Source organism: Anas acuta, chromosome Z (assembly GCF_963932015.1).
Source record: "Anas acuta chromosome Z, bAnaAcu1.1, whole genome shotgun sequence".
NCBI lineage: Eukaryota > Metazoa > Chordata > Aves > Anseriformes > Anatidae > Anas > Anas acuta.
This window is the reverse complement of record NC_089017.1, coordinates 3,018,647-3,036,598: the sequence shown is the minus strand read 5'-3', so window position 1 is coordinate 3,036,598 and position 17,952 is coordinate 3,018,647. Positions and strand designations below refer to the sequence as shown.

The following is a 17,952-nucleotide window of genomic DNA, read 5'->3' as shown; positions in this document are numbered from 1 at the left end:
ATTTACACCCAGCAAAAGAGAGAACAGAATAGGAGCTCCCCTCACTGAGAAGCACATTTCTTAGCTGCACAATGAATATCACATTAGATTATCCAAACTGAAATAATTGTAAATACCCAATTTATCTGGATCCATTTGTGCTGTCTGCTTAATTGTTGCACTTCACTCAACAAGGACAATGAAATTAGTTTGGACAGGCTCACTTTAGAGGCATTACCACTGTGCTATGGCATCTTGAGCTCGGAATGCTGATGGAAAAGGTTTGAGGCTTAATAGAATAAAAATAAAAGAGAAACACAGCAATACAGATAAATTTGGGACCTCCACTGGCAACTGAGACATTCTCTTTGAAGGGTGTCACATCTGTTCTATTCATTCACATTTGTACAGCCTGCAATACAGCTTCAAAAAAAACATACTGAGCCCACAAACGTTTCCCCAGGCTTCCCTCAGCAGCTACCTGACTCCTGGATGCAGGTGATATGTTGCACCCAGCTTCTCCTGGAGCATCTCTGCTTCTCCTCTCCCAGCTGAAAATACAGCAACATCAAGCAATGAAGATGTTGTTGCAAGTTGCTGCCACCAAAACAGCTAGCCTGTAAGGCTTTCCCACAACCACCTCCTCTCCCCCGTGCAGGATCAGGCCCAGAAAAATCGATCCCCAGTTGTTCTGAGGAAGAACAGAAGCGAGCCACCCTCTGACTGCTTTTTCTGAAGGCCAAAGCTCACCTGGAGCTCAATCTGGCTACTGCCATTAAAGATAACAAAAAACATTTTTATAAATACATCAACACAAAAAGGAGGACTAAGGAGAATCTCCATCCTTTACTGGATGCGGGGGGAAACTTAGTTACAAGAGATGAGGAAAAGGCGGAGGTGCTTAATGCCTTCTTCGCCTCAGTCTTTAGCGGCAATACCGGTTGTCCTCTGGATACCCAGTACCCTGAGCTGGTGGAAGGGGATGGGGAGCAGGATGTGGCCCTCACTATCCACGAAGAACTGTTTGGCGACCTGCTACGGCACTTGGATGTGCACAAGTCGATGGGGCCGGATGGGATCCACCCAAGGGTACTGAGAGAACTGGCAGAGGAGCTGGCCAAGCCGCTCACCATCATTTATCAGCAGTCCTGGCTATCGGGGGAGGTCCCAGGTGTCTGGCGGCTAGCAAATGTGACGCCCATCTACAAGAAGGGCCGGAGGGCAGACCCGGGAAACTACAGGCCTGTCAATTTGACCTCAGTACCAGGGAAGCTCATGGAGCAGATCCTCTTGGGAGTCATCATGCGGCACTTGCAGGGCAAGCAGGCGATCAGGCCCAGTCAGCATGGGTTTATGAAAGGCAGGTCCTGCTTGACGAACCTGATCTCCTTCTATGACAAAGTGACGCGCTGGGTGGATGAGGGAAAGGCTGTGGATGTGGTCTACCCTTACTTCAGCAAGGCTTTTGACACCGTCTCCCAGAGCATTCTCCTCAAGAAACTGGCTGCTCTTGACTTGGACTGGCGCACGCTTCGTTGGGTTGGAAACTGGCTGGATAGCCGGGCCCAAAGAATCGTGGTGAATGAGTCAAATCCAGTTGGAGGCCGGTCACTAGTGGCGTCCCCCCGAGCTCTCTACTGGGGCCAGTCCTCTTTAATATCTTCATCGATGATCTGGATGAGGGCATTGAGTGCACCCTCAGTAAATTTGCAGATGACACCAAGTTAGGTGCGTGTGTTGATCTGCTCGAGGGTAGGAAGGCTCTGCAGGAGGATCTGGATAGGCTGCACCGATGGGCTGAGGTCAACTGCATGAAGTTCAACAAGGCCAAGTGCCAGGTCCTGCACCTGGGGCGCAACAACCCCAAGCAGAGCTACAGGCTGGGAGATGAGTGGTTGGAGAGCTGCCAGGCAGAGAAGGACCTGGGAGTGATGGTGGACAGTCGGCTGAATATGAGCCAGCAGTGTGCTCAGGTGGCCAAGAAGGCCAACGGCATCCTGGCTTGTATCAGAAACAGCATGACCAGCAGGGCTAGGGAGGTGATCGTCCCCCTGTACTCAGCTCTGGTGAGGCCGCACCTCGAGTACTGTGTTCAGTTTTGGGCCCCTCGCTACAAAAAGGACATCGAGGTGCTTGAGCGGGTTCAGAGAAGGGCGATGAAGCTGGTGAGGGGCCTAGAGAACAAGTCCTATGAGGAGCAGCTGAGGGAGCTGGGCTTGTTCAGCCTGGAGAAAAGGAGGCTCAGGGGCAACCTTATTGCTCTTTACAGATACCTTAAAGGAGGCTGTAGAGAGGTGGGGGTTGGCCTGTTCTCCCACGTGCCTGGTGACAGGACGAGGGGGAATGGGCTAAAGTTGCGCCAGGGGAGTTTTAGGTTAGATGTTAGGAAGAATTTCTTTACCGAAAGGGTTGTTAGACATTGGAACGGGCTGCCCAGGGAAGTGGTGGAGTCACCATCCCTGGAAGTCTTTAAAAGACGTTTAGATGTAGAGCTTAGGGATATGGTTTAGTGGGGACTGTTATTGTTAGGTTAGAGGTTGGACTCGATGATCTTGAGGTCTCTTCCAACCTAGAAATTCTGTGATTCTTCTCTTGTGCAATGTGAGCCTACGCTGAAAAAATTTTATAAAAAAATATATGCTTAGCCTCATAATTTTTAAAAAAAAAAAAAAAAATCAAATTTACATGCCGAATCTACATATGTGCAGCATCACAAAATGAGAAAAGGATCAGTAGCCCAATCTCTCCCCTTTTCTGGAGAAATTACATGATCTTCCAGGCAGAAGTAGTTGGGAAGCAGCGTGTTCTGCCTTAGCGGCTCTAATCTCAACTCATTTCACGAGGCAGGAACTATGCAAACACAGGGTAACATTTCCAGCAAATCTACAAAGGAGATAAAAGACAGCAAGGACAAACATGCAGAGCAAGATGGGATGTGGTAGAGAAGGAGACAATGTTGTTTGGCCAAACGTGAGGAACTAGCATGACTTTATTGAGAAAGGACACTGCTAAGTAGCACAGAAGACATGCAATCTCTCATATGTTTATCAAGAAAGATATTGACAGTGGGGCTGATTGTAAGCCAGCCATAAATAAAAAGGCCCAGAAAATCCAATTCCAATTTTGCTACCCTGGATACAAAGTGCTATTCCATTGATCAAAGCTATAAACCAAATCAGAAGCTCATGCCAGCATGTCTTATAAGTTACATATTTACCATGTAAAGTCCCAAGTCCCTATAGTAGCAAAGAAATGACTGAGCTATTCACACAACAGGAGAAAAACAAATTCACTCCATCTGTTTAAAGAAACAACCTGAGCTTGGAATGGACTAATTAAATTTGGATAAGACTTGCTCTGCCAAAACCTGCCTACAAAGCCAGTGATCAAAACAGTTTTTCCCAACATGCCAAAGAAAATATGCAGCACAGGCTCTAATGATTGTAGCTTCCCATATCTATGGGGAAAAGAAGGGAATAAGTGCATTCGAGCACCAGAGTTCACTTGGAGCTGAAAGTGTGTGCATCTCAAGGTCAAAATTTAGTACAGAACTCAAAGGAATTTGAAGGTGTATGTTTTTAAAAAGAGTTGTATTTTAATGAGACTATTTTTTTAAAGGGGTGACATGGTAGAGAGAAGCAAAAAAAGTATGGGAAACAAGATATAAGAAGTTCCTGTTAAAGAGAAAAATAGGAAATGCACATTTCTTATTTGAAAGACTAGGTTAGGCTTAATTTTGTCCTTGTACTTACAGAAACTAATCAGAAAGATTTGACATTGCTGGGAACCAGCCAAGGGCAGCAACTCATACATGCAGTGCCACTGCACGGCTCTCTCCACAGCTGCTCAGGACCAAGTCCCTTCAGAGAGCTGCCCCAGCCCATCGCACAGCCCCACAGCCATGCTCCCCGCCAGAGGCAGAGCCCAGCATGAGGGAAGCACAGAAGCTAAGTGGCTTATGTTATGTCAAGTCCCATCAAAAGCCAGCCACATGCATAGAAGTGGAGCAGTCTATGCCACTCCCAGAAGGATTGCAGATCAGCTACTTCTTTAAACAGGTCTTCTCAACTTTAAGCACAGTTTTAAGCTTAATGATGCACTTGGATTATTTAATACAGGATATGCAGCTTTCTGCAGCTACTGGCTGTGTTTGTGTTAAGGCTTGAAGTGTCTCCAAAACAACTCAAGGTACATACTACAGGCCTAGATGTTCCTAACCTTGCTACCATGGGTAGCACTAACAAGTGTTTCAACCAAGATCCAAGTCCTTATTGTGTAACTGCCCCAGGAATTAGTCAGAAAGCGTAGCTGCCCCACAGCATTCAGGTCTGTGCTGTAGAGTTCTCATTCCTATTTGAATTAAACCAGACTAAGACACACTTCTGTTTCTATAAGTTTGGTGGCAGATAACGCAAACTTGATCCATCACTCCTATATATGGTCTTCAACCCCCTTTTGATTTGCTTTAGTTTTGCTGTTTTATTTTTGAACAGAATTACTCTTGTTTAACTGAGCATCTGAAGGGTTTGACGACACATACATATTGCATATAGAAGCACAGAGCAGACAGCTTACAAAGTAAGCTATGGGGAGTACAGCTACCACTAGTAAACCTATAGCGGAGGCAGCCACCAGTGAGAATCCAAACCATGCAAATCTGCAGCACCTTCACTGAAGTGCTTTACTGCAGTATTAGGCAGTATTTCACACTGCCATTCTTGTGAGTGTAGAGACAAAGAAGTTAATTAAGCCTTTAACAGCACCTGTTTTTCTCTTCCCCTCTCTCTGACTGAGAACATGGAAGTAGAACCGAAGGTGTAGTGCTTGGAAGTTATTCCTGGGTGTATCCATTATTTGCTGGGCGGAGCACTACATCACAACCAGTGCCACAAAAAAAGAATGGAGAGTCTTAGCGATCGGAGACTCCTTGATGAGGGGCACTGAGGCTCCTATTTGTCGCCCAGATAAACTATCCAGAGAGGTGTGCTGTCTTCCTGGGGCACGTGTCAGAGATGTTAGGAAGGCTCTGCCACAGCTCATTAAACTGGAGGATTACTATCCTCTTGCTGTCATTCAGGTTGGATCCCGGGAAGTTGCAACTAGAAAAATGAGGAATATTAAAAAGGACTTTGCATCCCTGGGAAGGTTGTTGAAGGGATCAGGGGCGCAGGTAGTGTTCTCCTCTGTCCTCCCACTGGGTGACTGGGACCCAGAAAGAAGGAGGGGAACGGGACAGGTGAACAACTGGCTGAGGGAGTGGTGTCTGGACCAAGGCTTTGGGTATTTCAATCTTGGGCAGTCCTTTGAGAAGCCGGGTATGTGGGCTACGGACCGACTTCAAGTCAGTAAGTGAGGCAAAAGTGTGTTGGGGAGCAAGCTCTCTGGGCTGATTACCAGGGCTTTAAACTAAGTTTGATGGGGGAAGGGAGGGGAGATAAAAGTGACAGAGAAGGGCTGGGGGAGGTTGTCACTGCTGAAGATAGTAGGGAAAAACGTCTGAGTTGTCCCATGGGATCGTCCGAGGGCTCCTCAGAGAAGGTAATGATCCCAATACCCCGTCTGGAATTTTCTTCTTCTTGCATCCCTCCAGGGGTAACTGTGCCTGCTGCTTCCCTAATGTGCCTTTATAGCAATGTGCGGAGCATGGGAAATAAACAGGATGAGCTCGAGATACGGGTTCAGTCGCAGGGCCACGATCTCATTGCAGTCACAGAGACCTGGTGGGGGTGGGACAGCTCGCATGACTGGAATGCTGTCATGAAGGGCTATGTCCTTTTTAGGAAAGACAGGCTGGGGAAGCGAGGGGGAGGGGTTGCCCTTTATGTGAGGGAACAATTAGAGTGTACCCAGCTCCACCTGGGGGAGGGTGATGGCCAAGGGGAGAGCTTGTGGGTGAGAATTAAGGGGTGGGCTGGTATGGGGGACACTGTTGTGGGGGTGTACTACAGGTCACCAGATCAGGAGGAGGAGGTCGATGAGGCTTTCTACAAGCAGCTGATAGTAGCCTCATGATCCCGGGCACTGATTCTCATGGGGGACTTCAAATTTCCAGACATCTGTTGAGTAAGCAACTCGGCCAGGCACGCGCAGTCCAAATGGTTCCTTCAATGCACTGAAGACAATTTTCTGACGCAGGTGGTGGAGGAGCTGACAAGGAGGGGGGTGCTCCTGGACCTTGTCCTTACCAACAGGGATGGCCTTGTTAGGGATGTGAAGGTCGGGGGCAGCTTGGGATGCAGCAACCATAAGATGGTGGAGTTCAAGATGGAACTTGGTGGAAGAAGTAAGGCTAAAAGCAGGACTGCAACCCTGGACTTTTGGAGAGCCAACTTTGACCTCTTCCGGGACCTGCTTGGGAGTATCTCATGGGCTAGGTTACTAGAAGGCAAGGGTGCTTGTGAGAGCTGGGTGACATTTAAACAGCACTTCTTCCAAGCTCAGGATCGGGGCATCCCTAAGAACAGGAAATCGGGGAAGGGGGGCAGGAAACCTGCATGGATGAGCAAGGAGATTATCAATAAGACCAAAAGGAAGAGGAAGGTTTATGAAATGTGGAAAAAGGGCCTGTCCTCTTGGGAGGAGTATAGAAGTGTTGTCAGGGCCTGCAGGGTTGCGACAAGGAAGGCTAAAGCCCACCTAGAGATGAGGCTTGTAAAAGAGATAAAAGATAATAAGAAGAGTTTTTTTTTAAGTATGTAAACAGTAAAAGGAAGACTAGGGATAATGTGGGTCCCTTGCTGAACGAGGGGGTGTCCTCGTAACAGGAGATACTGAGAAGGTGGAGATACTGAATGATTTCTTTGCTTCAAGGACTCCCCCCCCCCCCCGGGACTCCTCAACTCTGGAGGGAGTCTGGGAAATGGAGATCTCCCCCCTGGCTGTTGAGGGAGTGGTTCGGGAGCATCTCAGTGGGCTCAATGCACACAAATCCATGGGCTCCGATGGGGTGCATCCACATGTGCTGAGGGAGTTAGCGGAGGTGATAACCGAACCGCTCTCTATCATCTTTGAAAGGTCCTGGAGAACAGGAGAGGTGCCTGAAGACTAGAGGATAGCCAGTGTCACTCCAGTCTTTAAGAAGGGCAAGAAGGAGGATCCGGGAAACTACAGGCCAGTCAGTCTCACCTCTGTCCCTGGAAAGGTATTGGAACAGCTTGTTCTGGATGCCATCTCCAAGCAAGTGGAAGAGAAGAACGTTATGAGGAGTCGTCAGCATGGATTCACTACGGGGAAGTCATGCTCGACCAACCTCGTTGCCTTCTATAATGGCATCACCAGCTGGGTAGATGAGGGGAGAGCAGTGGATGTCATCTACCTTGACTTTAGCAAGGCTTTCGGTACTGTCTCCCATGACATCCTGCTAGCAAAGCTGAGAAAGTGTGGGATAGAGGAGTGGATAGTACGGTAGGTTGAGAACTGGCTGACTGGCCGAGCTCAGAGGGTGGTGATCGGCGGAGCAGAGTCCGGCTGGAGACCTGTGACTAGCGGTGTTCCCCGTGGGTCAGTGCTGGGTCCAGTCTTGTCCAACATCTTCATCAACGACCTTGATGAGGGAATAGTGTCCGCCATCAGCAAGTACGATGACACAAAGCTGGGAGGAGTGGCTGACGCCAGAAGGCTGTGCTGCCATTCAGCGAGACCTGGACTGGCTGGAGAGCTGGGCAGGAAGAAACCAAATGAGGCTTAACAAGAGCAAGTGTAGAGTCCTGCACCTGGACAGGAACAACCCGAAGTATCAGTACAGGCTGGGGGACGACCTGCTGGAGAGGAGCTCTGGGGAGAAAGACCTGGGGGTCCTGGTGGACGACAGGTTGGCCATGAGCCAGCAGTGTGCCCTGGTGGCCAAGAAGGCCAATGGGATCCTGGTGTGCATTAAAAGGAGCATGGCCAGCAGGTCAAGGGAGGTGATCCTCCCCCTCTACTCTGCCCTGGTCAGGACTCACCTGGAGTCCTGTGTCCAGTTCTGGGCTCCCCATTACAAGAAAGACAGGGATCTCCTGGAAGGAGTCCAGCGGAGGGCCACAAAGATGATATGGGGCCTGGAGCATCTTCCCTATAAGGAAAGGCTGAGAGACCTGGATCTGTTCAGCCTGGAGAAAAGAAGACTGAGAGGGGATCGCATCAATGTTTATAAATACCTGAGGTGTGGGAGACAGAGGGATTTGGCCAACCTCTTCTCAGTGGTTTGCGGGGACAGGACAATGGGCCATGGCCACAAAATGGATTGCAGGAAGTTCCGCACCAGCACGTGAAAGAACTTCTTCATGGTGAGGGTGACGGAGCACTGGAACAGGCTGCCCAGGGAGGTTGTGGAGTCTCCTTCTCTGGAGATATTTAAGGCCCGTCTGGATGCCTACCTGGGCAGCCTGCTCTAAGGAACCTGCTTTGGCAGGGGGGTTGGACCCAATGACCTTTCGAGGTCCCTTCCAACCCCTACAGTTCTGTGATTCTGTGGTCTCCTTAATCAGCAATATAGTAGTGGAAACCCTACTATTTAGGGTTCATTAGTAGCTAATGGCTAACACCACTGAAACACCAAGACAGCAATGATCTAACTCCTACAGTTTGTAGATGGGATGGCTGTCTAGTAAAAACCCATGAGCAACTAAATGGCCCAGCAGGTGTCAAGGATTCTCAGTGTCTTGGAAAATCAGATATTCAAATTCAAAGATTCTTGGTAGAAATTTGTTTCCCCATTTAGAGCTGCGGTACTGGTTCACGATGATGTCATATGAGCAATGACAAATATAGATGACTGGTGTTTCCTATGCCATATAAATCCCTTGACCTCAATCAGATCACTGCTGATGTACGCTTGTGTAAATGAAGTCAGAATCAAACCCATGGCATTCACAAATGTAGTCCAGAATAAGCATTACTCACAGACAAGAGACAACCCATCAGAGGAAGGAAAAAAATATAATTTTCATGCAAATACCCTTAATAATAAGGAACAAGAGATAGAAATATGAGTATGGATGAAATGCAATTAAGAACTGCTTGGAGATCAGATTTGCTTCTAACTCTATGATGCTGCATCAGCTTCTTAACGTAGCTTAAGCCCAAAATTTGACCAACTTCAAACTTGTTAGATATAATTTTTCATCAGGGATCTGTGAGCTAACTCAGTCCCTAGGCTTGGCTTTGAAGGTAGCTGAAGGTGCTCAGCTGCTTGCAGCATCTGAACTGTTATGATTGTGCTGTGTTATGAAAATCACAGAATCACAGAATTGTCTAGGTTGGAAGAGACCTCAAGATCATCGAGTCCAACCTCTGACCTAACACTAACCAGTCCTCCACTAAACCATATCACTAAGCTCTACATCTAAACGTCTTTTAAAAACCTCCAGGGATGGTGACTCAACCACTTCCCTGGGCAGCCCGTTCCAATGCCTCACAACCCTCTCAGTAAAGAAGTTCTTCCTAATATCCAACCTAAACCTCCCCAGGCGCAACTTTAGCTCATTCCCCCTCGACCTATCACCAGGCACGTGGGAGAACAGACCAAGCCCCACCTCGCTACAGCCTCCTTCAATGTACTTATAAAGAGCGGTAAGGTCGCCCCTGAGCCTCCTTTTCTCCAGGCTGAACAAGCCCAGCTCCCTCAGCTGCTCCTCATAGGACTTGTTATCCAGACCCCTCACCAGCTTCGTCACCCTTCTCTGGACTTGCTCGAGCACCTCTATGTCCTTCTTGTAGTGAGGGGCCCAAAACTGAACACAGTACTCGAGGTGCGGCCTCACCAGAGCTGAGTACAGGGGGACAATCACTTCCCTAGACCTGCTGGTCATACTGCTTCTTATGCAAGCCTGGATGCCATTGGCCTTCTTGGCCACCTGAGCACACTGCTGGCTCATATTCAGCCGACTATCAGCCATCACTCCCAGGTCCTTCTCCGCCAGGCAGCTTTCCAACCACTCATCTCCCAGCCTGTAGCTCTGCTTGGGGTTATTGCGCTCCAGGTGCAGGACCCGGCACTTGGCCTTGTTGAACTTCATACAGTTGACCTCAGCCCATCGGTGCAGCCTATCCAGATCCTCCTGCAGAGCCTTCCTACCCTCGAGCAGATCAACACACACACCTAACTTGGTGTCATCTGCAAACTTACTGAGGGTGCACTCGATGCCCTCATCCAGATCATCGATAAAGATATTAAAGAGAACTGGCCCCAGTAGAGAGCTCGGGGGGACGCCACTAGTGACCGGCCTCCAACTGGATTTGACTCCATTCACCACAACTCTTTGGGCCTGGCTATCCAGCCAGTTTTTAACCCAACGAAGCGTACGCCAGTCCAAGCCATGAGCAGCCAGTTTCTTGAGGAAGAATTAAACTTTTTTTTAAACTGAGATCCAGGTTTGCCCTTAAATCATTACACATTTTCTATCTATTTATGCATAAACAGTGACATTATGGTTTGGAGAATAGGAGCCCTTTGATGGAAGGTAAGCTTGACTAGCCTATGGGAGTTTCCTGCTATGGGTATAAATGAGGCCATACATACAAAAATGCATAACAGACAAGTGAAAATATACAGCATCTCTTTAAAATGAAATACTTTGATTGCTCCAGTCACAATAAGTTGTAAAACTACTCTGAAGAATTAACAGCCTCAGTACATGCTAATTACATCCATCATAAATTCGTTTTTAGTTTCTGTTATCATATCATTGCCTCTTGGGACTCCTAGTCCTGTCCTCATTTGCCCTGTATAATTTATTCAGCTCTTACTTGCCTGAATCCTTTCTACTTATCATTCATCTTTACAGTTGTACATAAAATTAGATTGATCCTCCTATGGCAGACATGTCAGAAAAGAAAGTTGTCATTGAATAACACAATAAGCAAATGAAGGTCCAGCAAAAGCTTTTGTTGAATAACTTGGAAATCATCCTTTGAGAGCCAGAAGGTATTAAAACAAAGACAAGACAATGCTACCTTTAATTTTTTGTACACCATTCTTCAAGTGCCACCAAATTTCTAACAACTGAGAAGTCTGGTTCACATTTTGAGTTATCTCAGGCTAAGCTTGGTCAGCCACCACAAGTATGTTGAATACACCAGTCTCAGGTGAGATACCAGCATGCATCCAGCACCCTGGTTTTGCTACGGGGCTTGCTCTGCACCCTTTCCCTCCAATGCTCTTTGGAGGGGGCAGCAGAGAATTTGCTTTGTATTCTAGAGGCTGCTGTGTCAGGATACAGAAGCCAATCTTTAACTAGTGAAATGGAACTTTAATATTTACCAAGCAGATAGGACCCAGGTGTTTCAACTCATCTGGAGAACAGAACAGCACTGTCAAACTATGAGTTTTTAGCAAATGGCAAGTGCATATGGTTTCCTCTATCTCTTGCCCCCTCCCCTCCCCAAAGCAAGATCCAAAAATCCTTCCATTGCCTTATCAGTCAGAAGGAGGAAATGAGGGGGAAAAAAAAAATAACCATGACATTGACACCCACAGATTTTAGAGTACCAAAGTATTTCTACAGGACTGTTTTTTGCAAGTCTCTTACCTCAAATCTGTTTTTAGTCCTTTTCATCTTCATTTTTAACTTCAGAAATTAGACATGTTCTTCCCAGGGGAACAATTAAATGTGTTTTCTTTCAAAATATAAAGGGCACGGTGAGCAGGCTGTGTGTTCATAAGGCTACTTTAATCAGTGGAACCCATCCGGCCTGCCACTGATGACCAAATTTACATTGGTAGAGAAAACCTTTGAAATAGGAAGGTGCAGGAATATAATACTGTTGGGAATTGGCATACAGGACGTGGACATAAGCAACCAGGGGTAGGCCTTAGAAATCTCAGGGCCTGCTGTAGCTGAGCAAACCAAGCTGCCAGAGTAACTGTGAGAAGCTCCCACGGCAATGACTCCCACATCACCCAATTAAGGAACTCAGAAAATACTGTTATCAGCAGCTGGCCTCAAGGACTAGGTCTACGTGACCATTAATCACAAAGGGGGTTGTTTTCCTAACTTCTAATCAAAAGGGGGGGTTCTTTTCTTGCAGGTGGTGTTATTTTCTTAACGGTTTGTCTGGGTGCTTTTGACCAATAATCTTGTGTGAAACACTGTCCGCCCCTGTAAAGTTCACTATAAAAGTTAGGCTATTCGGGCAATAAAATGGTGAAGCATGATCTGACTCTGCTGGTGTCTGTCATGCTTTCATCCGTGCTTCGCAACAAATGGCGCCCGAACAGGCTGAGACCTGAACAGGACCTGAACAGGACATCGCAGCGGGACAGACATCGCACCGGAGCAGGACATCGCAGCACCGGAGCAGACATCGCAGCCGAGCACGGACATCGCAGCGGCGCCGGGGCAAACATCGCAGCGCAGCGGGACACCAGCGCAGCGGGACACCAGCGGCACCGGCACATCCGAACGCAGGTAGAGCAGGAGACCAGCGGCGCCGGGACATCGGCGCGGCGCCGGGACCAGTGGCACCGGGGACCAGCGGCGCTGCGACATCACAGCGCCGAGACTGAGACACCGGAGCGGCGCGGGACATAGGAGCGCCGCCGGAACTTCGGAGCGGACATCGGACCGGCGCTGCAGCTGACCAGACACCGAGCCGCAAACGCTGTACACAGGACTCACGGTGAGATGCGCTACTCCCGGTGAGAGACGCGGAAAACGCGGTACTCCCGGTGAGAAACGCTAGGAAACGGTGGGACGCGGGGACGCGGGGACTCACGGTGAGATACGCGGGAAATGGAACCGCGCAGGAAATTGAAGTAATCGCGGGACACTGAAGTAATCGCGGTGGAGGTGAAAGGGACGATAATCCCCGCACCCGCAGTCTGACAGGTGAATGGGACGTAACGGGACGTAAACGCGGAATCCCTGCAACCGAGAGCACCTATAGAGGGTCCCTGTCAGTCATATGTCTCGCAAAGGCTGCAACAGCATAAATAAAGGCATGGAGGCATATGATTTGCTCAAATGCTTTTTAGAAAACCGCAGCACGCAGGGTATACACTGCAAAAAGGATTTACCAGGATTATTAGCATATGGAGTAACAAAGGGTTGTTTTATCAATCCGGATACAGTTTTTGAACAAGCAGAGTGGTGCAAATTTGGGGACAAATTGTTTGATGAAGTTATTAATGACAATAAGACTGCTAAAAAATTATCGAAGCCTTGGAAAGCAGTCACTAACGCCTTAGCTATACATCAGGCTGAGCAGAGAGTCGCTGCTGCCGCTACAGAGCAACTGGGATTGCCAGGAAGAGCTGGTAGTGTTAACCCTCAGATGGACGAGGAAATAAGAGAGCAAAAACCAGACAGAAAAACCACAAGCCCGTTTACAGACGGTGTTCAACAGAGGCAGAGGATGTGGAACCAAATAGCAAATGAGGCCCTACGCGAGGGTGAACACGAGATAGCTGCACAATTGGTTCCAGAGGCCTTCCCGGTAATATACTCACCACCGGACGCCCAGGGTAATGTTACGGTTAATCTAGTGAATTTGGACTGGAAATTGTTAACTCAACTGCGGTCCACAGTAAATGACTCAGGTCTGAAAGGTGAACCTACGAGACAGATGCTGGACTACATTTGGGGAACAAATATTTTGCTTCCAGGAGACATACGCAACATAATGAAGATAATTTTGACCCAACACCAGCAGCTCTTATTTAATGCCCATTGGCACGCTGCTTGTCAAGAAGCAGTCGCAGTGATAAGAGCACCGGGGGACCCTTTACATGGGGTCACGCTGGAAGAGTTGATGGGGATAGGACCATATTTTAGGACAGAAGCACAGGCATTGCTGGGACCTGATAAAGGCAAGGAATCAATGAGAACGGCCAGAAGAGCATTGGATCGGATAAAGGGGCCAGAGGGAATACCTTCCTACATGGGAATCAAACAGGGTAGAGAGGAACCATTTGTCTGGGTGCTTTTGACCAATAATCTTGTGTGAAACACTGTCCACCCCTGTAAAATTCACTATAAAAGTTGGGCTATTCGGGCAATAAAATGGTGAAGCATGATCTGACTCTGCTGGTGTCTGTCGTGCTTTCGTCCGTGCTTCGCAACATAATACCATTTTGGCATAACAGTGTGCAGAGTGATATATGGCTTAATGGTTTTCTAACAAGGTTTTATAAAAAGTTTTAAAACATTAAAAAAAAAAAAAAAAAAAAAAAAAAAAAACAGACCAAAAGTATAGCAAATTCTACTCAACCAGTGAAATTCCTACTATATGTGCAGGACTTATGAAGTCCACATGACACATGTCTCATTTTAAGCCTCATTACAAGGATTCAAGAGCTAGATTTGCAAGACACCCCCCCCCCCCCATGCTTGAGGTCTTTCCACACATATATAACAATTTAAGCAAATACCAAGACAAGGCCAACAACATATTGACCAGCAAAATTATTTTGAAACGTGTGTTCAATTTCCAAGTTATTTTAAATCTGTGTTTAATAAGAGTCTCATGAGCTCACCTGTCTTCTAATGTTAAGAGTGTGTATTTTTAAGAGAATGATGATGAACAAGGCCGAATATATATATATTTTTTTCCTGGATGACACAAGAGAGAGCACAAGAACCATTCAGAAGAAAACTAATGATGTTTTGACTGAGAAATTTAATATACCAGTAGTACCACTCTCTATTTCAGGAGGAATAGATACACTGCAAAAACCCAGCCTAATTCCCAACCTGAATAAGCCCTGTGGATTGCTGAGGTTAACAGTTTCTTAGCTACTTAACTTCATAATTATTCACAAGTCTTACAGGAAGATTTTAACATTATGCAAAGAGGCAGTGCCTCCAACCAAGTATACATGGACTATTCACTCTCAGTGCCTGAGAGCCACAAAGATACAGAGGAAAAAAATGCCACTGTGCTTATCATACATGAGCTCAGTTTATTTGTGCTATAAATAAAAGTAGATCTTGATAGCATAATTACATTTCTCAGCATTATCCTCTGCCATTCACTTCAGAAAGAAAAAAGGGGAGAAAAAGTTGCCTTTACTATAATTTGTAATCAAAATGACTACACTTAAAACATAATTTTATTTCCCTGATTTCATTTCCTGTGGAGCATTGTGGGGCAAATAGATAATATACCAAATCTGCAGACAGATAATTCTCCCATCCCCTGCACTGTCTTGTCTAGCTCACTCCCTCCAACTCCAATCCATGCTTTCCCCAACACCATGGGCTGTGTTTTTGGTGCTGAATTTTATCATGGAGATATCTCAACATCAGAAATACCAGTGGTGAATCAACTTTTACTTTCTTCTACTACCTCCTTCCCTCTCCCCCAAATTACTCTTCTTTGCCTAATTTGCTTTTTATGATGTCGGAAAAAAAACAAACACCATGGTTTTCCACTATGAAGGATTAGCACAGATTATGGTGAACAGTGTTAATTATAGGTGGGGAAAAAGAACTGTGCATCTCTCCAATCTGTTCTTGATTTCCCTCTGTCTGGCTGGTAATAAGCCTCCTTTAATCTGACACTCCTCTCGGTGAAATCAGCACCACAGACAGCAATATTGATTGCTTCTGAGAAACCATCACAGCTGTCCAACCAAATTACCTTTAATATGTGACCTTTAATGTAATTACTGCAACATCAAAGCATTTCTATAAATTATTAAAGAACTAATATACTTCATCATCCAGCTCCCCTATTATATGTAAAATAAACAGTCACAAGTAAACGCTTTTATTTGGAATGGCTGATGCTTGCAAAAGTGCTCTTTACATATACATACCGTGCTATGTTAACTTTCAATTATAGGTGAGAATTTCAAACTATCCAAAAGAGTAATTCATTTTGAGGAAGAGGATTCAACTAATAATTTTATGCTTTACATTCCATTCTAGTTGTTTCAAAATATCCATCATGATTCCTCGCTGCCCAAAAACAAAGTGCCATAAAACTTTATTAATCAACACATACCTGCTTGGAAGTCTTTGATTATTCCTCAAGATGACTTTATGTCCCACATATAACATGGAAATATGTGAAACATTTCTGTCATCTTGCAAAACACATCCAGAAAGTAATTACTGTAAAATATGTGCACGCAGCCACTCCACTAAAAACAGTGATACATAGCTAAGAGGCGAGGCATCTGAATCTGGACACAAACTCCTGATGCCTCACCATTTCCATACATTAGCATTCATGTGCATATTATTAAAACAACTGAACTTTTTCAGAACACACGAACAGCAACGTTGCAAGTGAGGATAAATACAGTTTACTGATGGAGGGGAAAGAAGCATCTTAATTCAGTGGCTCATTGTAGTACTATTTCTCTTCCTATACCAGCCTTGTTAATTATTTTTGATACTTTCTCAGTAGTGCTGTTTGTGTCACAGACTCCAGAGGGTCAAGAGAAGGTGTTATATGTGTCATCTGTGAACTCATGTGAATGAGGACTTAGACCCTCAACCTTACAAGTACTTTTGACTTTATGATGAACTATTCTTGATATTGTTGGTGCATGTTATCAAGCGCGGTCAGGTAAGTCATAAATAAGGAAAACATCACTTGTTAGAAACAACAAAAAGGAAGAAAAAACTAAACTTCCCAAAAGATCCAAGTTACTTTCAATCTGTGGCTAAGGGGTTTCTGGAAAAAAATAATTCTGAGGGAGTTGTCAGCTGACAAAAATTTATTTCTAGGGAATGAAATATGTATATATTTTACATAAGGTATGGCCTTTAAAGCAAAGATAGATGTAGATGAGCAAGTGTGTGGGCATCTCTGTACTGGCAAGGTGGCAAAGAGATAGGTAAACAGACCCAGGATGATGGAAACAAGCAGAGCAGAACCAACACTTTCTTCAGAAACAGAGCAACTGGTGTATCTCAGGTTTTGAGGAAAGGTAGGTTATGGGTAGACAGGACTCGGTCATTCAACACCAAGTAAAGATGACAGACTTTTGGATCAATTCCCTCTTGTTTTAGATGCAACCTGGGACCCTCAGGATCCCACTTTTAATCACACAATCACTGACTTTAGCATCGTCAGCCTTATTCTGGTTTGCAAAGTGCAGGAGTGCTACACTCAGCTGTTTCTAATCCATGCACCCCAGCTGAATCTAAATAGTATCTCCCTCCCTCCTTTTGATTACTGCTAAACTGGAAACCCATCTCAGCAGAGCAGGTCTTCCCCACATAATGCTGATTCTATGTTTAGCTCTGCTTGCATTGTCTGAACCTTATATCTTGCTCATGTGAATAATTTTCCTCATTTCCTTGTGTTCATCTCTTCTCTCTCTCTTTTCTCCTTGTCTCACTGCCTTTCCAATCTGCTACAGCTGCTTGAATACTAAAGTAACGGAGTCAAACCACTTTGTCATCAGAAATATGTTTTCATCCCATGATAACTCAATAATGCGATCTGTTTCTTGATTTGTCAGTACCACACCTTGCTTCATAGAAGAGTAAGAGGTAGCACCCAGTGAGCAGTTCACCATAGCAGTCATACACATAAAGCCTTTCCTCACCTGAGTAAAGCTGGTAGAATCCAGCCCATAACCAGTTAATTACTGTTTTCCTAGCTCCTGATAAGAGCAAAAGGCTTTTCTTTTTCTGCATGGAAACCATTTGGGTGGGTTGGTGGTATCCTGATTTTATTTTATTAGCACAATGCAGGTAGTGAATTATTCAAGCAACTGAATTCATTATGCTTCCAAGCCCAAGATGGGAACTTCATATGTAATCCATTTCAATTTTTATTTATTTTTTGTTTGTTTGTTTTAGAGGATGATCAAGCTGGACTCACCCCTGGCAGTGTCTTCTGTTCATGCAGGGCACTCTGGGCCTTTAGAGCAGACTCCCTTTCACAGTATGTTAGGAAGGCACAGCCTGTAAATAAAAGACACTCGGTAAGAGAAGTGCTTCAGAGAGGATCTGTTTAAACATGGGCTGTAGAACAAACCACTTTCCCATCATTCAATTCCCAGTAAGTCAACCATAAAATCTCTTTACTGTT

General features: G+C 45.8%; 1 protein-coding gene across 12 annotated transcripts in view; it reads right to left on the bottom strand.

Annotated features, from left to right (window-relative positions):
• The window catches only part of CELF4 (CUGBP Elav-like family member 4), a 797,917-nt gene that overhangs the window by 602,038 nt on the left and 177,927 nt on the right, over positions 1–17,952 (bottom strand). For all 12 annotated transcript variants that reach the window (XR_011091156.1, XM_068666938.1, XM_068666948.1 and 9 more), the window contains exon 2: positions 17,743–17,825. Coding sequence is in view for 11 of the 12 variants with exons in the window: in XM_068666938.1 (XP_068523039.1) it covers positions 17,743–17,825 (83 nt within the window). In the remaining variant the exon portion in view is untranslated. The remainder of the gene's footprint in view (positions 1–17,742; positions 17,826–17,952) is intronic.